The sequence below is a fragment of the Motacilla alba genome, chromosome 1A, assembly GCF_015832195.1.
Source record: "Motacilla alba alba isolate MOTALB_02 chromosome 1A, Motacilla_alba_V1.0_pri, whole genome shotgun sequence".
Lineage (NCBI taxonomy): Eukaryota > Metazoa > Chordata > Aves > Passeriformes > Motacillidae > Motacilla > Motacilla alba.
Window position 1 is genome coordinate 56,544,888 of NC_052031.1, and position 20,846 is coordinate 56,565,733.

The 20,846-nt window shown below is 44.9% G+C and overlaps 1 protein-coding gene across 1 annotated transcript; it reads left to right on the top strand.

Moving 5' to 3' along the window:
* Positions 1–992: 992 nt before the first annotated feature.
* On the top strand, positions 993–17,526 carry LOC119708281 (NADH-cytochrome b5 reductase 3-like). The gene is made up of 9 exons (XM_038154457.1): positions 993–1,142; positions 4,528–4,659; positions 7,693–7,765; positions 9,966–10,072; positions 10,865–10,994; positions 11,843–11,926; positions 12,051–12,136; positions 14,430–14,529; positions 15,558–17,526. The coding sequence occupies exons 1-9, from the start codon at positions 1,122–1,124 to the stop codon at positions 15,728–15,730; spliced, it is 906 nt and encodes a 301-aa protein (XP_038010385.1). The 5' UTR covers positions 993–1,121; the 3' UTR covers positions 15,731–17,526.
* Positions 17,527–20,846: the final 3,320 nt, after the last annotated feature.

Sequence of the window (20,846 nt, forward strand, 5' to 3'; positions counted from 1 at the left end):
TCTCACAGCCAGATGAGCCAGCTGCACACTCAGCAAACCACAAGGATGAAAGAAAATATCTGCTTGGGCACACAGGGGCTCAACACCCCTGTGTGAGCCTAGGGGATAAGGGAAGACTTTTTTTATTATTTTGTTTTTAGGACTGCCAAGCATACACCTTTCATGATTTTGTAAGGAGAAACTGTCTAGGAATCATTGAAGGCATATTGTGAAGACATGTGAAGACATATTATTTAAAGAGATTTGAAGTGTTTCATGTTTAGCATAGACACAAAGACACATGTGATTTTTAGTCACTAATTTTCACACATTGGTGTAACCCAAAATTTAAGGTAGCCTGGCTGAAACCTTATCTTATTGCACAGCTCAGTTCCAGTGCTTTTTGGATAAACATTGTCATTAATTAATCCTTAAAGCTGAGAGAACTGGGATTGTTCAGCCTGGAGAAGAGAAGGCTTTGGGGTGACCTCACTGTGGCCTTGCAGTGCCTGAAGAGAGCCCTCAGGAAAGATGGAAAGAGAGTCTTGACAAGGGCCTGGGGTGACAGGACAAGAAGGAATGGCTTCACACTGACAGAGAGCAGGTTTAGACTGGCTATTGGGCAGAAATTGTTCCCTGTGAGAGTGCTGAGGCCCTGACACAGATTGCCCAGAGCAGCTGTGGCTGCCCCTGGATCCCTGGAAGTGTCCAAGACCAGACAGGGCCTTGGATATCCACCTGGGATAGTGGCAGGTGTCTCTGCCCAGGGCAGTAGGGGTTGGAACTGGATGATCTTGAAAATCCCTCAAACCCAGGGCAGTCTGTGATTATTCAGGCAGTGAACAAAGCGCAGAAGGGCTCTCGGGCCCCGCTACCCTCACACAGGTCCGGGCCAGTCCCGCGGACATGGCGGGGCGGGATATGACGCCACGAGACGGGGCACAGCCCAGCGCGGTGGGTGACGTCACGGGGCGGAGCGGGACAGACACAGTTCGTCGCGGTACGTGACGTCACGAGACGGGGCGGGGCGTGGTCCGCACTGTGTATGTCGTCACGGGGTGGAGCCGAACCGGCGCCGTTCATCGCGGAGTGTGACGCTCCGGGGCGGAGTGGGGCGGTGCTTGTGGTGTGTCGGGGTAGCGATGGGGGCGCAGCTCAGCGTGGTGAGTGCAGGGGGGTGGCCGGGAGCGGGGTCCCTTCCTGCGCAGCCCCAGCCCCTCCCGCAGCGCTCCGGGGCGGGGCGGTGTCCCGGGGTGTCCCATCGTGTCCCCGTTGTCCGGCGACCGCGCGGTGCCGGGAGCCCCGCGGTGCCCCCGCGGCGCTGCGGAGGCTCCGGGGTCGTCCCGTGGCTGCTGCGCCCTGGACGGTGTTGGTGCCTGTGCTGGCTGCCTGGCCGGGCCGTTTTGGCCTCCCAGCTTCGCGGATATCTGCTCTTGTTATTGTTACTGTTGTTATTGTTGGGGGCTCTGAACGCTTGTGGTGTTTTCCCCGTCGGAATAATTTCAGATTGTAGGTTTCGAGTGGCTGTGAGGAAGAAATTGTTCCCTGTGAGCGTGGTGAGGCCCTGGCACCGATTACCCGGAGTTGTGGCTGCCCCATCCCTGGCAGTGTCCGAGGCCAGGCTGGATGGGGCTCTTAGCAGCTTGGGATAGTGGAAGGTGTCCCTGCCCACGCTCTTGGAACGAGATGGTCTTTAAGGTCGCTTCCAACACAAACCATCCCACGATTCTATCTATGACCGTGTTTGCTGAGCAGTGGGTCTGCAGCGCTGTCAGCTCTGCTACGCATCGTTACCCTCTTTTGTCAGCTGCCTGTTACGGTTCTTTGCTCCGGTGCTTGAACACTTCGGGTTTGTGAGAGGGCAGGATGGAGCTGGATTCAACATGTGCTCGTTAGGGTACAGCTGCTCATAAGGTGCATTGATGAGGGGAGATGAGGTTATAGCTGCAGAAGAGAAGAAATCCCGTTATCCTCTCGTTGGGTTCTGAAACAGATGAGAAGAATCTGTTAGCTGAGATTACTTCAAAACCAGGGTGCTTGAAGCCGAGGGTACAATGTGCCTCATGCCATAGCAGGGTTTGGTTTGTGTGTTGGTAGGGCAGGGCAGTGCTGGGTTGTCAAGCTGTGAGCCTGTGTGTTTGACTGTGCTGTGCTCACCACGCCCCGGCACTGCAGTCTCCATGGCTCTTCTCTTTGTTATCACACAGAGGCCTTTTCCCATTAATAAAAATTCCTGCTCTGTTACTAATTCTGCCTTGTCTGTTTGCAAAGATTTGTGCAGCTGGAACTGATGAGTCACAAGGTCCCCATTTAGTGATTCCCAGGCCTTGTGGTCAGCCTATTGCTCTCTGCTGCTGGAGACCTAATGCTGTGGAGTTATCTTCATTTATATCTTGGTCTGCCCTGTGGTGAGCATATATAGGCCAATTTTAACCCAGAGAATGCTTTTCTTAGCAAGCACAGCTTTTTGTAATTGTTCAGCCTTCAGTTCTTCCCCTTTTTTCTGCCCACCTGATGATAGATCTGAGTAAGGGACTAAAATAGCTTTCTGAATTAGGGGGTGTGCTGTGTCTTCTCAGGCCAAATCCCATGAGACTTTTGCACTAATTGACCATGAATAACAAGTTGCTTTCCACGAGGTTAACACTGTGTTAAAATTATTTCTCATTGTCTGACAACAGCAGCTCTATTTTTTTTGTTCATTTGAGATAGCCACATTTGGAAATTAAACTGTTTTAACTTATTAATGCTTCATTTGAAACATCTGCTGCAAAGTTAGCTTGCCATTGCCTCCAGACCTCACTCACATGTTAATTTCTCATTAAGGAGTTTACTTGCTGCTCTGTCACCTCGAACAACTTCCCTCCCTCTGCCCTTTTTTGTGACTCAATACCAAAATTTTTTCCCAGAGCTGCAGTGATCTGATGGATCTATTAGAGTTAAGGAATAATTTTCCTGTAAACTTCAGCTTCTTCAGAAACCTGTATGGAGCTATTTCAATATTCCCAAATAAAAGTGAAAAATGGCACTTTTAACTTTCATTTGGGAATACTGAATGTATGGCATGGTGTGTACTCAGGCTGTATACGGTGATGATACATTTTAAACCTGCACAGCAGCACTTTAATAAGAGAGAATTTATGCTGTCTCACAGTTTTATTATTAATAATGTAGGAAGTTTTTATAGCCTCCTGAGGGACTGCCAGAGTTGCACAAGTGCCATTCTAAAATATTGTTTGGGTTCCTTTAAAATAAAATGAAAGTGAAAGCTAAGCAGGCAGAACATTGAGCTCATTTTTTCTATTTTTGCTATAGTAATGTTTTTCCCCTCTGCTCTGTTGAAGTGTTGAATAATAAATTACTGAGTCAGAGCGGATTTTTATAAGTAGTTGTGCAGTTCCTTCTGCTGCCCCAATGTGAAGAGGTGTGGTGTCACAGCATAATCTGTTCCTCTCTTACAGGGCTTCAGAGGTGGGGAAAATGATGGTAAAGGCACAAGAAGGGCTGTCTCTTGGCTGTGTCCTGCAGCGTAGGTGCTTTCCCAGGGAAGAGGTGCTGCTCTGCATGCACGGGTCTGTGGTGGTGGAAATGACAGTGCCTGCACCCAAACTCTGAGCTGAAGGGTGTGTGCATGGTGCCAGCACCCAGCAGCAACGTGGCATGGCTTGCAAAGCCCCGCTCAGCTGCCAGAGAGAGAAACAGGGTCTGTGCTCAAGTGTGAGACCCCAAATTATGGAGTGTCTGCAGCACGTGGGGTGGCCTGTGAAGGTGTCTGTGCAACAGTGGCCCCTATGTCCAGATGGCAGCAGCTGGGGAGCCTGGAGAGGGCACACTCTGCCAGGGCAAAGCCAGCTGCTGGGGAATCCACATCATACAGGTGTGTGTGTATGGAATTCCCACTCATGGACCTTCATCCCGATTGGTGGGGATGGGAACGGGATGAGCCTGTTGGGGCTGTTTGTGTGTGTCTGGCTGTGTTGATCAGTGTGGTCTGCCACAGGTTTAGGCTGGATATTAGGAACAGGTTCTTCCCCCAAAGGGTGGTTAGGCACTGAAACTCCCCTGGGAATCGTCACAGCCCCAAGCGTGGCAGAGCACAAGGAACATTTGGACAGCATTCTCAGGGATTGTTGGGGTGTCCTGTGTGGGGTTGGACTGGATGATCCTGATGGGCCTCTCTCAACTCAGGATATTCTGTGTGTATTTGGACACGTGTGATACATGTGTCTATGTGCCTGCTGGAGATGGGGATTCAACCTCCCTGTCAGGGCACCTGGGGATATGGAGCTGTGACAGCCTCACTTTGTGTCCAGCTGCCAGCATGGCAGCCCTGTGCTGGTGTGCAAGTGCCTCAATACAGGTGTGATGCTAGGTCTTCATAAAGCAAATCTGTGGGCTTGGGTTTTTTTTTTAATAATGCTTCCTCTTCCTGCTCAAATAAACACATTCTTTTTGGTGGTTAGAGTGCCATGGCATAGTACCCTATTTCCTGTAACCCAAATAACTCATTCTGCACATGTGTCTGATGCTGTTTCTGTGCTGCTGCAGTTGCGTCAGGTTGTGACATATCCAATATGGCTGATCTACACCACCTTCATGAGGCTCTTCAGGAATCCCCAGCCTGCAATTACCCTCAAGGACCCAGAAGTGAAGTATGCACTGAGGCTGATTGATAAGGAGGTAGGTGCATATGCAGTCCTGAGCATGACCTCTCCATGGGCACGGTGAAATGCTTACAGCTTCTGAAGCCTTGGGTGATGTCCCAAAAGGGTGGATACTTTTTGTCTTGAGGAAAGGACTACTTTGTAAAAGCTCTTTGTGTGGTGTAACTTGCAGTTCCACAAGCAGCTTGTTTCCAAACAGCTTAGAGTGGAGAATACTGCTTGGAAATGATCAAACTCACAGTGACAGGTGTCAGCAGAAATTCCCAAACTGTACACCGCTGACTGGGCTAAGAGACACAAGTCCTGCTGTCAGGCAGAGCAGGCAGCCTTTTCATGGTCAGTGGCATTCAACAGCAGCTGCCAGAACTATGTTGATGCTGGTTCCTGTTACTGGATTGATATACTGTTATGTTTTATGGGAAGAAAGGTGTTAAGTCATGCAGTCCTGACAGTACCCAAGCTGTCTCAGTTTCTCTAGTCTCTGTTAAAAGTAAAGCCTCCTGGTTCAAAATTAAATGCTTTCTCAAGTGGGATACCAGAGGAAGGTCATGATGCTTTCAGGGGTGGATCTTGCCATCAGAAATTGGTAGCTAAGCTTGTGGGATGTGAGCCAAAGCCACCAAAGTTGAAAAGTCTAGGTTTCTATTGGATAAACCCACTATCAAAAGCATGAAAGAGAAATCGTGACTTCTCAGGTGTAAAGTTACACCTGAGGATATTTTTAGTGTTGACTTTCTAAGGCTATGAGCTATTCAGAAATTTATCAGAAGACTTTGGACTGGAACAGAGCTTTGTTTGAGGTTTAGAGGGTGCACTGATAGCTTGGCTTTGACTGGTTCTGTCAAAGGAAACAAAAAAAAATACTGTCATTTTGAATCCTGGTTTTGTGGGACCTGAGAGCTTGTGGACCATAGGGCTTGGCCTGGGCTGCATTGCTGAATTTATTTTCCAGGTGTACTGCAACCACACTGTTACTGTAGACTCCCTGCTTCTCATGAGGTCAGGAAAGGCTGAGGGAATTGGGGTTGTTCAGCCTGGAGAAGAGAAGGCTTTGGGGTGACCTCACTGTGGCCTTGCAGTGCCTGAAGAGAGCCCTCAGGAAAGATGGAAAGAGAGTCTTGACAAGGGCCTGGGGTGACGGGATAAGAAGGAATGGCTTCACACTGACAGAGAGGAGGTTTAGATTGGATATGAGGAAGAAATTGTTCCCTGTGAGGGTGCTGAGGCCCTGACACAGGTTGCCCAGAGCAGCTGTGCCTGCCCCTGGAATCCCTGGAAGTGTCCAAGACCAGGTTGGATGGGGCTCTGAACAAGCTGGGATAGTGGAAAATGTCCCTGCCCATGGCAGGGGCATAAAGTGGGTGATCTTTAATATCCCTTCCACCCAAATCCTTCTATGATTATGTGATGTGTCCTGAGTCTGCCACGCCTGTCTCTTGAACAGAGAAATAGGAGTCTCGAGGCTGCTTCCTAGTGCATAGCATAGGAAAAATCTTTTATAATATAGTTAGGTGTACTGATTTAGTTCACTCCTTAAAAAAGCCAGCAATTTCAGTTTGGCTGGTAGGTTTTATAATGGTGTGCATAATTAGTTTGTTGCCTTTCAGTGGCTTCTGCAAAGCACCAGCCTGCAAAAACTGTTCTCCAGCTTTGCGTTTGGCAAGGGTGGAAGACTCTGTGGCACTGCTGCTTGAGACAGAAGTGTGTGGCCAATGGCTTCCAAGTGCTTAGGGCAGTGCCAAAGGGGAGTGAGGTCGTGCTGGAAGTGCATCCTGATCCAAGGCTGTCTGTAATCCAGCCTCGATGACACCTTGCAGTGTGACAGGCTCAGTGTGCTGGTTGTATGACAGAGAGAGGCACAGGTGTACTGATCTTGGTGTTGGGTATTCCCTGAGCCTCTTAGTTTCGCACAATTGCCTCATGATGCACCAAAATACCTGTGTTATTCACCTTCAGCTAAACTCTCTCGACTTTAATTGGTGAGGTGATTAAGTGGGAATTCAGAGCTTTGTTCTTTCTGCATACTGTTAAAGACAGCATAATAAAAATGCAGCATTATTGGCAAAAGCCGGTGATTTCCATGCAGTGCTGAAATTTCCGTACAGAAACAGCAGCAGTGTTCAGTCTACATTAGTTGTCTTTCTAAAGGAATTTTCAATGGCAGTTACTGTTCCTGAATAGACATAAGTACAGAGAAGCCCTTTTGAGACTGCCAATCAATTCCCTTCTTCCTTTAGGATTTGCCTTAAAATGAGGTACTGTGAGGAAAATTTCATCAGTATGACCATGGCAAGGGAAGATGAGACAAACTGTGAGGAAGAAATTTGTCTCTATTGGTTACTTTAAAAACAGTTTGGCAAACAAAGTAAGGGTTACAAAACTCTTAAAAACAGAAAGTCATTGGATGAGGTATTAGGCTGCATGATGTTTCTTTCTGTCGTTTTCATTTTTTGCTTTGTTTTCCATTCCTATGAATATGACCTGATTTTTGAAACATAAAATTTACATAATATAGGAAATAGTGTTCAGATACTTATTGCCAAAATTTTATTAAAGGTGTGACTTTCCTAGTAAAGATTAGGATAATGATCCCAGCAGGACTGTATATATTGTCATAATTTTGTTCATATCTAAACACAGTGCTCTTTTCAGTTTCATTTATGGATTAATTCCATTTGTACAGGGAAAATACTTTAAGAACCTTACCATGGCAAAAGGAACCAGGTTGCTACTTCCTTTGCAATGGTTAATTCACATGGTTTTGTGAGATGAAAATCAGAATACTTTGGCCTTGAACTCCTGCATATTTAAACTTGAAATGAGAATTGAAGAACTAATTAATTTATATCTTGTGGCCTTCTCAGAGAAGGCAGTGTAGATGTCCATAATATTTGGAAAGTTATCACTTAGTCTTAATCTGCACATAAGTATTGTTAAGTGTCATTCATTCTTAATCCTGCAGGATGCCAGAGTTGTCTTGTTTTAGAAGTGAAATCACAAACATTAAATCCCAACAACAGAGCTGACTGTTCTGATTTTCCTTTTTCAGGAAGTTAGTCATGACACAAGGAGATTTCGATTTGCTCTCCCTTCCATGGAGCATGTTCTGGGTCTCCCTCTAGGTACGTTCCCTATGATTAATCCAAGTGTTGCTTGCATTAATTAAACTATAAAAGATTTTGTGGGGTTTTTTTTCTCTATGTTTTGTATTTGGAATACTGCTCGTGTGACTGGAGCTGTTACTGAGAGCTCTGCAACATTATCCTCATGCTGTGAGTAATCTGCAGACTCTGAAATGCAGTGTATGTGAGTGAACATCCAGCTTGTTTCTGTGGAGAGTGGAGGAACAAACACTTGTATTTTTCCAGTCTCAGCTTTCCAGTATGTGTTACTCCTGTGGGACTGAATCCCTGCAGTCCGTTTCCATGCCTTGAGGCACCACTCTCATCCACTTCTCCTCTAACATGTGGTTTACCAGATGATCTACTCACTTCTGAATTTCATGGAACTTTTGAATCACCCAGGGGTAGCTGTTTCAAAGGTCCGGCCACGTGGTGTAGTGCCTTCCATAACAGCTTAGTGCCATTGTTTCCTCCTGCTTGTATAAAGAGCATTTAATTGTGAGTTGTGTTTAATAGGACTTCTGCTTTAACAAGCTGCTGCAGTGATCCGTGGCTCCTGTGCTTTGTGGTTGTTGTCAGCACCTTTTCGAGGTGCTAAGTTCCATCTTTGGGGTATTAAAAATCTCTTGATCTTTTTAGTAACTGTGAAAGCAAAGCTCCTTTCCCTGCCTTGCCCAAAATGGACATTGAGGAGTGGTTTGCAGGGTGAGACTTGGGAAGCAGAGAAAGCTGAAAGCTGCAGAAGATGGAAAAGCAGCTGGGAGCAGCAGAGCTGCAGTTGGGTGGCAGATGCTGTTTAGTTCCAGCACCAGCTTTTGCCTTATATCACCAAAAACCACTGAAAGCTTCATTCTGAGGGGAGAGGGTTGTATATGGCCCCATGCAGAGGCTGCCAACTTATGTCCTGTCAGGGTGGGGTAAAACTCTAACAGGTGTGAGCATAAGGCACATTTTCTCTCTGGGAGGGGCACCTTTTCTGCTTTGTACCAGTTCTTGTGAGGTGCGCTCCAGCAGCAGCCCTACTGTCCAGGCTGACAGTCTGCAGGGGTCACCAGGACCCTGTGGGTCTGTGCCTGCAGCCACTTCTGCCCTAGAGAAGGAACAGGAGCTCCCTGCTGGAGCTCCCTCCAGGTGTGCCCTAGCAGGATGTCTGTAGACTTTGCTGGGAGGGTTACTGGAATATGATGTCCATGTACAGCTTCAGGTGCGTTATGGTTGCTCATTCCCCAGGTCACCAGGTAGCACATCTTCCTTTACCTAGCACTTTGTAATCCTTCTGAAGTAAGGAATTAAGTATGCCTGAAGGGTCAGCTGCTTCTGGAGCTAATGTAATATGGTCATTATGATCATTTGCAAACTAGTTCCTGGTGAAATCCCCTCTGTTATGTTTCCATAACAGGCAGAGGAGCTGTGTCATCATTGGAGATGCTTTGTTCTGTTGACCTAATGGTGAAAAAAACCACAAAATTCAAAACCTCTCCCTCCCCTCCTGGGTAATCTTCACTTAGGTGTCTTCAGAATAGTGGAAATTTATATGAAAACCTTCCATAGAAGTTAGTTATTTTCTTGCTTTTTTTCAGAAAAAAAATAATGTAGACATTGAGAAGAGAAACTGTTGTAGAGAGCTCAGAGGATGTGTGACAAATGGAAACGTGGTTGCTGCATTCACATGTTAAGCTGGAAGAACAGCAGGGTTAGAAAAGTGCTTTGTGTTTAGGCAGCCTTAACAAAGGCAGCTGGAGAGCTCCTGGACGACCTGAGGATCTGTGGTCAAAGCAAGAACAGTTACAAACTCAGTTTTAACTAAACTGTGGCAGTTTACAGCGAATACATTAATAAAGATGTATGAACAGCATTTGATAGTTCTCCCCTCCTGTGCCCCTTTTATTTGCCTGTACAGGAGAGACAAATCCCATCTTTTGAAGGATCTCAGGTACAGTTCAGGCTTTGGTAAATGTAAATGCATGAAGTTATGATTGACACACAGAATTAGCAGTGGAGTTGTCTGTCCTTCCAGGTAGATCTGTGCATGGCTAGCAACTCTGGCAAGGTGTGGCAGAGTGAGGAAAGTAAGAAAGGAAGAAGTGATGCCCCAAATAAGGTAGTTAGAGCTTTGAGGCTGCATCTCGGCACATCCACTGAAAGAAAAATCTTCTTTTAGAAGAAAATTAGTTTTTGGCTTTTTTTTCCCCTGCAATAGGGCAGCACATCTACCTGTCTGCACGGATTGATGGAGCTCTGGTTGTCAGACCTTACACTCCAGTTTCCAGTGATGATGACAAGGGCTTTGTGGATCTTGTTGTCAAGGTGAGAATGTCATGCTCTATTCCCAGGCTGGGCAACTTCTGAACCACCTTTACAGTGCCTTTATGTGAAGCTTGGTGTGCTGGCTTCTCTTCAGGAATGTACCATTACCTACAGTCCACATGGCATTCTGCAGGCACTTCTTTAGTGAGTGTGTCTCATGAGATGCAGCATCATTTCCACCCTCTGTGTAGACCTGCAGAAGTTCATATGCTTTTTAATCCTTCTGGAATACGAGTTAACCTTGCCTGAATGGGCAGCTGCTTCTGAAGCTAATGGAATTTGGTCATTATGATCACTGAGAGTGATGATCATCATTATCATTACTGATCCAGGCAGTGGGAATGATTGATTTAATTGGTAAGAATGTGATTTTAACTCTTGTAATAATGTACTTTTGTTTTGCCTCTTGGTAGCTAGACTACCTATCATTTAAAGCTGTTAGGAATTTAAAATATTAATATCAGCACGGGATTTCCTCTTAGAATTTTGCTCTTTGGAATCACAGTGTTCTGGATTTTTTCTTTATTTTTCTAGCCCCTTTTAAACTTGGGTGTAAATTGTGTTGATTATTCTCAATATTTTCTGTGTTTCAGAACTACAGTGGAGAAATCACCGGTCTCTGTCCAAAAATTGGGGCAGGATTGGCATTTTGATCTTTTGTCAGTCAGACATTGCACTTCTTTATGTAGTAACTGTATTCTTCGCATGAGGAGTATTTCTACCTAAAAATTTGAAGGGCAAATACTCTTCTCTGAGCTGTGCAACTGAATTGCTTTGTATTGTTTTTAACAGGTCTACTTCAGAGGTGTCCATCCCAAGTTTCCTGATGGGGGGAAAATGTCTCAATACTTGGACAGCCTGAAAATAGGGGACACCATTGACTTCAGAGGACCAAGTGGCCTCCTTGTGTACAAAGGAAAAGGCAAGGCTGGTTTGGAATATAGAATTTACCAAGAGTAAAAGAGTACCGGAAAAATGTCTTATTACTTTAGAAGTGCTTTTTATTGATGCTGTCCTCAAGTAAGGGATGGGTTTTTTCCACACTTATATAGGCACAGTTTATACACTGACAAAAACACTGGGTGTTTGCACTGTCCACTGCTAATTTCCCAAGTAAAAATGAACTTTGAATAGGCATTGCTTTTATGTCAATGTAAAATATCTTCTCTTAGTATAATGCAGTCACAAATGTGTCACAAAAACTTTCTGGTAGTTTTGCGTGAGGCAGAACTCCGATACGTGGTTTTCCAGAGCTTTGTATGTAGCATTCATGTTATCGTGGATGAAGAGAGCTGTGAATACAGCCCAACACTTTGGGGAGTTTCAGACTCTCTGTGTTTGGCTCAAAAAGAGAAAAATAAAAAATAAAACCCCTGCTGCATACTTTGTTTTTCTTTAAAATAATCTGCTCAGGGGAAATGAACTTTCTGAGCAGATCAGTTCCTTAGTGTAGAACTGTTTCCAGGATCTGGGCTTGTGAATGTCACTGGGGGTATGGGATGTGAGCAAATTGAAATACAGGTGGTGTGTATGTAGGCTGTAATCAGGGATAAGTCATAACCTATGTCAGTGTCTGATGATACCACTTCATGTCTTAAAATCATCTTTCAGGATTGCTCTAATTCAGGACATCTTCACCTTTTCTGTTCCTTTCTCTGGGAGGGAAGGGTTGCAGGGCTGAAACGAAGTCAATTTAGCAGGATGTGCTGGAAAGGGATAACAGGAGGTGTGTCCTGCTTGCTTCAGTGTTTTCCAACTCTCTCTCTTCAGGCAAGTTTGATATTCGGCCAGAAAAGAAAGCTGAACCAGTTACCAAGACAGTGAAATACGTGGGGATGATTGCAGGGGGGACTGGTAGGTATCTGTAAGGATTTATCTGTAGTTTTTGACAGCTGGTAGATGCATTTGCTTACATTTTCCCACTTGTCCCTTCTTTTACTCCCCATCCTCACATCACTGACCTGCCTCTCTCCCCCAGGGATAACACCTATGCTGCAGATCATTCGAGCAATCATAAAGGACAAAGATGATCCCACCACTTGCCAGCTGCTGTTTGCTAATCAGGTAATTCTGTCCTTTTTTTCTGTTTGTAGTGTTTTACTTACCTAGCAGGACTCCACTCAGCAAGTGAAATCACAGAGATAGAAACCCTCAGGGGAGAAGTGAACTGAAGTGTTGGAAACCTCCCATATAAAAGTACTGTGATAAATTGAGGGTTTAGCATTACTACAGAAAGATTTGCTAATGTTTGCCTTCCTGTGACTCATGCTCTGTTTCTAATCCAGTTTATGAATGTTAAAGCTCTGCATTCCTTTGTGCAAGTTGTTAATGTTTTGGGCAGACTTTCAGAGCTGGAAACATGAAAGGGGTGGACATTTGTCTCCTCCAGCAATTTCAACTCCCCAGCTTTGCAGCAGTGTTTGTCTGTGGAATCTTTCTGTCTGAGGACATCTTGGGTGAGGCTAAAACTAGCTGTGGTCCCCAGCAGCTCCCTCAGTTACAGAGCTATGATTCTTCTTGTCTGTCTGCTTTTATTTCCAGCCCTTCTGTCAGTTTTTCAGTGCTTCTCCTACTCCTTGAGGTTGGCATCCTGCATGCTGGCCAGAGGGAAGCTCTCATCCATGGAATCCTTGCAAGAGAGATTTCTTGGGAAACCCAAATGTTGGTGTGCTGCTGGGCAGTACCCCTTCTTGTCGTGATGTTCTTCTGCTGTGACTCTTTCTGCTTTTTAATTTCTCCCTCTAATGAATATTTGTGTTTGGGTTGAGTCATTATTTGTGGTGAGCTTCACTTCATGCTTGTGGATTTTAGCTTCTTTAGGTGCTCCTCTATTTTTCTTCTCATATTCAGCGTGTGCTCATTTATTTGTGCCATATCTATGCCTACAAGAAAGATGGAGAGGGACTCTTGACAAGAGCCTGTAGTGACACAACAAGGGGGAATGGCTTCCCACTGACAGAGAGGAGGTTTAGATTGAATATGAGGAAGAAATTCTTCCCTGTGAGGCCCTGGCATAGGTTGCTCAGAGAAGCTGGGGCTGCCCCTGGATGGATCCCTGGTAGTGTCCAAGGCTAGGCTGGATGGGGCTCTGAGCAACCTGGGGGGTGGAACTGGATGGGCTTTAAGGTCCCTTCCAGCCCAGGCAGTTCTGTGATACCCGAGTTACAGCCTGAGGTTCTTCTGCCCAGCAGCTATGATCCAAGTGCTGAGATCCTCCCTGTTCTGAGGAGCCCTGCCAGTGCTCTCTGCTGCTGACTGGAGCCTTTGGATTTGGCATAAAGTGCAGTGGTATCAGGGCAGGAGGGCCAGGATTTGCTAGGAATGATTGAGAATGGCTAACACAGGGCTGGAGCTGCTTTAGTAGCATGGGAAGCCTGCTGCAACTGGGAGGGAGAGCCTGGGAAACAGTTCCCTGCCTATTAGCAACAGCCTATGGAAACATCAGTCCTCGGCTTTAAAGAGTCCTTGCACCCAGTAACTCCACAAATAGGGAGCATTTCTTAAAAATATTTTAAAGTGTTTAAAACAATATACATGGGCTCCTAGTGTGCTTCTGGCTGGTACACTTTGAATTGGCCAGAGCCAGCAGGAGTTTTTCTGGAGCACTCACAGCTGCAGATCCAGGAATAGCACCTTCTCTGGGATAGCTGCTGCACATTCCTCCTTATCCGCACAGTTATGGACTTAGTGGTGACCTCCGTGCCAAATTACTATGGCTGCAGGGAATGGCAGCACTTTCAGTCCCTGCCCTTTTCCTTCCTGCCCAGACTGCAGCTGCTCTTAGGGAAATAAGGCTTTCCTTTGGCCTTCAGTGATGCTGCATCAGGGAGGAGCCAAACTTGATACCCTGAGTAATGTTTATTGTTCCAACCAGAATTTGATACCCTTTTGGTTATGCATTCCACATGCTTTTTAAAAGCCAAGCAATCTCCATATGGCAGTGCTGATGATACTTGAATTGACAAAGGTGAATAAAACTGGCATTTCCCTGTCTGGATGGCAGAGTATGAAGGGGGTAGGGAGATATTTCTGTGCAGTCATGATTAGTTTTATGATGTGATAGTGCTAAAAGGGGCTTTATTCTTCTGATTCCCTGATTAAGTGATGGTTCTGCTTTGTTATATTTTTAGAGAGAAAGCATTTTATGGTCAGGATTTGGAAAAGTTATGAGCCTTCTATTAGCTCTGCCACAGGCTAGGCATGGAAATAACTTGGGTTTGGCCTCTTCGGCCTTTAAAATTGAGTTGAATCATCTCTTCCATCTCTCAGGGCTGGCTGTGCAATAGCTGTTGCTCTGTGGCCATCTGAGGCCTTCATTCACATTCAGGGTGTGATCACTGTTTTCCTTGTCCTGCAGACTGAGAAGGATATACTGTTACGTTCCGAGCTCGATGAGATCCAGGCTCAGAATCCCGGTCGCTTCAAGTGTTGGTACACACTGGACACGGCACCTGAAAGTAAGACCTGGAGTGCCACTTCATGTAAAACTCAGGAGCATTAATGTGCTTTACAGGAGATGTGCTATGTCATGGGTGTATTTCTGAGTTCATGATTCATTGCTTAGTGAATTCATTGCTTAGTGGATGTCTGAGTAACATTGTTCTCCACGCAGGGATGCACACAGGCTCTGGTGTGAGCAGAGAAGTGTTTCCAAAGCTCACCTCAGGCCAGTGGCAGTGCAGTGTTCTTCCCATGGCTACACCTGCATATTTACCATTGTCTCCTGTGGAGGGTGACCTCCTTTTCTCCTTCCCCACAGACATAAATACAATGTGTTATCCTTGTGTTTGGAGCCTGCCCTGAGGCAGCTGCAGTGCCAGAGGCACTGTGTAGCTCATGGGCACAGATCCCTGCCTAAGCTTGCTGAACAAACTTGAGGAAGAAAAGGCTAAACAGTGTCATTCCTTGTGGCTTTCCTTTCTTACCATTCCTTGTCATGCCCATCCACGTCAGGATAGATTCACACTCATATTCAGTGGGAGTTTGGGGCAGAGAAGGAAAAGCCATATATGCCTCCTCTTCCTTGTGACCAAGAATATGCCTCTGGTACGTTGAGGCAAGGCTGTTTCTGTTGTGTCATCCACTACATAGAGTGTTCTCCCAGAATTTCTGATTGCCATTCCTTCTTTGGAGAAACTGTGCACTGATCTTAGCAGTTGGGATAAAAGTTCCTCCTTGGACCTTTTGAAGACTTTTCTGCAGACTTTCACTGTCATATGTGAAGCCTGACCAAAACTGGGATAAAAAAATGTGTCAGTCTTATGGTGCCCGAAAGTTTGGGTCAGCAGTAGCACAAGTTTGTTCTGTATTCAGGGCTGGGGATGTGATGGTTAACCTGAATCCCAGTAAAACTGACTCTCACTGTAAGTGTTCCAACTGGGAACAATTTAATCATCAGGATTTCTCCTTTCTAAAGTGACTTGTATCTCTCTTTTCCTCCTTCTTACCTCATTCCCCTTCCCCTACTTTCATTTTCTTTTAACAGATTGGGATTACAGCCAAGGATTTGTGAACCAAGAGATGATCAGAGACCACCTGCCCCCACCTCAGAATGATGTTCTGATCCTCATGTGTGGACCTCCTCCAATGATCCAGTATGCTTGCATTCCCAACCTGGACAAACTGGGCTATGCCAAGGACATGAGGTTCTCCTTCTAAACATGACTGTTATTCAGGGATCTTGTGTAGAAGGGAAGAAAAAAAAAAACTTTTAATGGGGAACAGGACAAAGTTACAGAGGTGGCTGATGCACAGTGCTGGGAAAATACATTTACATTAAAAATGCTTCATATTTTCAGACTCTGGCAAGTAAGACACGTAACTGTGCTAAACCTGTGTGTGGAGAGGTGGTGATGCCTCATGCTCTGTGTTGTGTGCTCCAGGTCCAGGGAGGACAGTGCAGCTGCTCAGGGCAGCACACACTCACTTATGCTTTTTCTTAGTGCTGTAATAAAGTGGCCGTAATATCCTACTTCCTAACACTGTGTATACCCAGGGTTTTATTCAGTATGAACTATAAAACAATGACGACTGTTGGATTATTCACCTTGCTTATGCCAAATTGTAATCCTTACAGAGCTCTGAGGGCCAGGAGTGTTTGCCGTGTATTCATAACCTTTGCAACATCAGTTTAAAGATGCTTGTTGAGTTGAAGGATGCCAGTGAACCATTTATGGCTGAAGGGGTTACAGCTACCTTGTAATCAAAACAGAGGTAGGCAGTGATAAAAAATTTGTTTCCTTTGTATTTTGGAATAGCCTCTCTTAAGTGCAAACACTTTTCCATCTGGTCACAGTTCTCATCCCTGAGCAATGAAAGAAACTACAGAAGGTGGCTTTGGGTACTGTTCCACAAGTACCTTGAATTTTTTTGCTTGATAATGTGTGGGATACTGAAATAAAAATTCTTAATTTTATATTTACTCCTAAGTACTGGGCAATGGCATAGGAGTAAAAAAGCAGTTCTTCTGCATGCCCTGTGCAGTGAAAGAAAATGCTGGATTAGATTTTCTTGTTAATTGTTTCCCAGCGGTGGATTTGGGCTGAAGGGAACCCAGGTTTCATTGCCAGGGGGTTTTGGCAGGCACCCCTGCCCTGGGTGCAGTAGCACCCAATCATCTCCATATCTCAATCAGGCAAAGCTCCCCAGGGTTTGCTTGGGAAGGATGTGTGGGAACAGCCTTAAATCACCAAACTGACGGCAAATTCAAGTGTCTCACTGAGTCTAAAACTGTTTCCTAGAAGCTGTTTACTACAGCTTCAATTCTTATTTTTTAATATCCTTTTTTTACAGCAGCCTTTTACCTAGTTTTTAGGACACTGCAGGCATCTTGGGTGCCCAGCCTTCTGCTTCTGACCAGCAGAGCTGCTGAGGTTAGAGGTGTCCTGTGAGGAGTCTCGGAAAATAAAAACCTTGTTCTGGTGATGACATCAGAGTGACTGGAGGGGTATTTAGTCATGTATGAAGTACTGCGGGTGCTGAGGTAGCTACAGGTGTCAATGTACAATAGCAATTTTTAAAGACTGGGTAGGGATTCGAGGTTATAGCTCACTGTGTTTTGTGCCACTACAACAGGTGGGTACTATGTATTTAAAAGGTTCATATTTCTGCAAGAATTAAAAAGCAAAGATACTACAGTTAATTTAAGCAACCTCAACTAGTTAATACTGTTACTAATTTTATTAATTTGACATTTGCCTCAAGTCTTGAATTTTTAATGTGCGTTTCTGAAACTTGTTCTTTAATACTATGCTCCAAAGTTGAAATACTACTCAATTTTTCAAGTTTTAGTCCCTTTCTTGGAAGACAAAAAGCAGAAATATGAGAGAAGTGGTCTTGCTGCTGGTCTGTATCACTGTGGGATATGCATAGATTTTTTTTCTTTATTGTATTTGCCAAGGTCATTCTCATCCTTTTTTATCCTGAATAAAGTTTCGAAAAGCTGAGTTTCATGAGAACTGGTTCATATTTTGATTATTCTTAACTTGTTTTTAAGGAGTTTCCCTTGGCACCAAAATCAGTGGGTAAATCTAACATCTCCTTGAAGGGCCATAAGATCCAAGATAGCCAATCCCCAGTTCCCTCAGGATTTGTCCATTTAAAATTTTCAGGTTTAATTTACCAAACTTATGGTTTTGGCGATTTCATGATCAAAACAACAAGAAATCTCTGAAACTTAACTAAAGCTGGCTTTAAGTGGTCTCTGCTGATGACTAATTGATACAACTCTTTAAAAAGGAGGTAGGATAATAAAGTAATTCCTGGCTTTCCACACTAAAAATGCAGTACCAGAGGGTTCTGTTATCCCAAGGGTTTGGGGCATATTTGGCAAAAATTTATGGTGGTCCAGGTTGGACTAAGCTTTTAACACTCCTTGGATTCACAGGATTGGGCATTCCAGCATGCACTGCACACGTTTTTGCAGGGAAATCCCTTGATCCCCAAATCCATGGGAGTTCAAAGCAAAAACCCCTGGGAGATGAAGGCAAGAGGATGTTTCTTGGGCATTTTGAAGTATTTGATGTGTTCTAAATGTTAGGTTTGAATTAATGCAAATTTTCCAGGATTGTGTGTTTGGAGTTGCTGGTTTAGGGATGGCAAGGTCTGGATTTGGATGTGTGAGCACTGAGCGCTCCTTGTGTCAGCTTTAGATCTGGATTGGTGGGAATTGTTGGAGGAAAGAGAAGGGAATTGAAATGCACAGATCCATTCCTGGAGAAATGATCAGGATGGGAGAAAAGAGGGTGTGGAACTGCTGGGAGCTCCTGGAGAGAGGGAAAGGATCCAAGGATTAGAAGCAAGAGCTGTGGAACAAAGCCTGGAAGGGGGCAGGGGAAGTGGGGAAAGAATCCCTGCTCCAGGAATCCAGCAGGGGCCAGGAGAGGAACATTTTCCATCCACCAGCTCTTGGTGAAATCCTAATAATGAAGGTCAAAGGAAATTATTTGTTTGCTATTAGGTTTGGAATGAAAGGTGCTATTCCAGAGGGGAATATTCACCTGTTAAAATTCTGTTGGATAAAGGAAAAGAGGGAGGAAGCAGCTGGGGAATGAACAGGTGGATTTTTGGTGGATACAGGGGAAGATGTGGCAAGGGGCTCTTAGGTAAAATACACCTCACGGGTACCACCAGGAAAAGCCCCAACTGCCCTTCTTTCCAAGCTCTGACATTCCAGAGGGGTAAACAGTGGTTAGCACATCCTTTTATGTATTCCTTGGATGCCCAGTGCTTTGTTGGGCAAAGATAATATTGGGAAATTAACAAATCCAGGGATGTAATTCCTGATAGTAAAGCCCTGGGAGCCCAGGTTTTTATATTCTTCCCAAACCCAACAGAGGGAATCGTGGAGGAAGTGGAAAACACTGTCACTCCATTGGTGGAATTCCTGGAAAATGGAAAGCAGCAGAAGCAGGAAGAACAGAGCTGGAACCAGACTCCAGCCAGGTAAGGCAGATACCAAATCCTTTGGAATTAGAACTGGGCACGGGTGAGAAGAATTAACTGCCAAATTTGTACCCCATGGGATACTTCATGAGAAGATCCAGACTGGGGACTGTTCCCAGATGGGAGCAGTGAGCCTTGGAATTGTCTGAAGGGAAGAAAGAGGTTCCTTTCAGCACAAGGATCAGCTGTCAAACATGGAAATGTTACCAGAAAATTACTCAGGAGTGTTTATTTCCCAAGCCAGGTCAATCTCCTGCCTCACAAGGCTTGGAAATCTGGGAAGACCCCTACTAAAGCTGGCTAAAAGTGGTCCCTGCTGCTGACTTATTAAAACAACGCATTTAAAAGAAGGTAGGATTGATTTAATACTCACAAACCCAGCTTGCCAAGATCAGAGTTCTCTGCCCACTGGGGACCCAGCAACCAGCAGGGACATTTCTCCCACTCTCCAGCCGAGACCTCCCTCCACATCCAGGGAGTTGCAGCCACTCAGGGAACACCAACTTAGTCCTGGGCTGGGAACAAGAGGGGGACACAGAACTTCTTTAAGTCATTACAACCTCAACAGTGTCCAGACCTGGGAGAAAGCACTTCTCACACCACTCTTGGAATTTTCTTCCCTGTCTCTTCCAGCTTTGGAAGGATTCTGTGGGAGCCTGACTTACTTGTGCAGTTCAGAAACTGCACATCCCTAAAGCATTCCCTTGGGAACATGAATCTTCCCTTGAGCACTTCATTTCTTTATCCCAAATATTTTCCCTAATTATCCACAATCCAGAAAGAAAACATTCCCCTACCTTTCCACCACTGATTCCCTCATTTTCACTTCAAAGTATTTATTTAATGGAGCTTTTCTCAAGATTTACCCCCACAACTTTCCCTATATGCCCACTACTTGTCACCTCATCTTTCCCTGGAAGTGTTAATTTTCTAGTCTTGGAGTCAAATTCTGCCTCCAAAATTTTCCCTACCTGTCCACTACAGAGTTTCTTATTGTTCCCCAAAAATAATCGTTCTGTCCCCTACAGATACATGCACAGCCTCATTCCCTTGGGTATTGCCACTGGTCACCAGAGGGGAAAGATCAGTGTCTGCCCCTCCTCTTCCCTTGGGCTTTATATACATTTGGTTTGCCAGGTCTTCAAGAATTTTAGGAATAATTTTTTTTTTTAATCTGCAAATGCAGTTCCAGTATCAGATACTGTTTTCAGTATCATTGAAGAGATGATAAATCCCTTACCAAACAAAAAGCCAGGTGAGCTTAGTGTTGTTTCAGCAAGCTATAACCAGCTTCTAAAGATTTGCTCTGAACAGCTCTGGGCTGCCTGCACTTCATTCTCCATGGAATTTGTGTTCCAGCCCCTCTGGAGTTCAGGATGCCCCTTCTGCTGGGGGGCAGCAATGGACACAGGGTGACTCCTAAGAAAATTGTTGCAGGAAGAGCTGCCTCTCCTCTTTTGGGCTCCTGCTAGTTTCATTTGCAGATTTCTGTTTGATTTGGGGATTGCTGCTTGTGGAGCTGGAGGAGCAAGCAAAGAGTTGTTTCTTATCTTCTGTCTCTCTGTTACTCATGACCACTTAGGTCTTTATGACAGTGCTCCTTCATGAACCCCCAGCTTTAGAACTTTTTAAATCACAACAGTTTTCAGGGCTGCCTTGCTTGTGATTTATTGCAGTAATTTACTGCCTGCTCCTAGATTGTCTTTAAAAAAAAAAAAAAAACACCAATGTATTTGTATCTGTATTTTGTATCCAAGTTCTGTAAGGAATGTGAAGTTTCCAATATAAAGACACGTGTTTTGTGTGTCAGAGATCAAAGGTCATTATTACA

What these genes read in the sequence shown, in the direction of transcription:
- LOC119708281 (XM_038154457.1), top strand. Translation starts at nt 1,122, where the DNA reads ATGGGGGCGCAGCTCAGCGTG. An exon ending in TGGGGGCGCAGCTCAGCGTG is followed by an intron (nt 1,143 to 4,527) that starts GTGAGTGCAGGG and finishes GTGCTGCTGCAG; the next exon opens with TTGCGTCAGGTTGTGACATA. An exon ending in TGAGGCTGATTGATAAGGAG is followed by an intron (nt 4,660 to 7,692) that starts GTAGGTGCATAT and finishes TTCCTTTTTCAG; the next exon opens with GAAGTTAGTCATGACACAAG.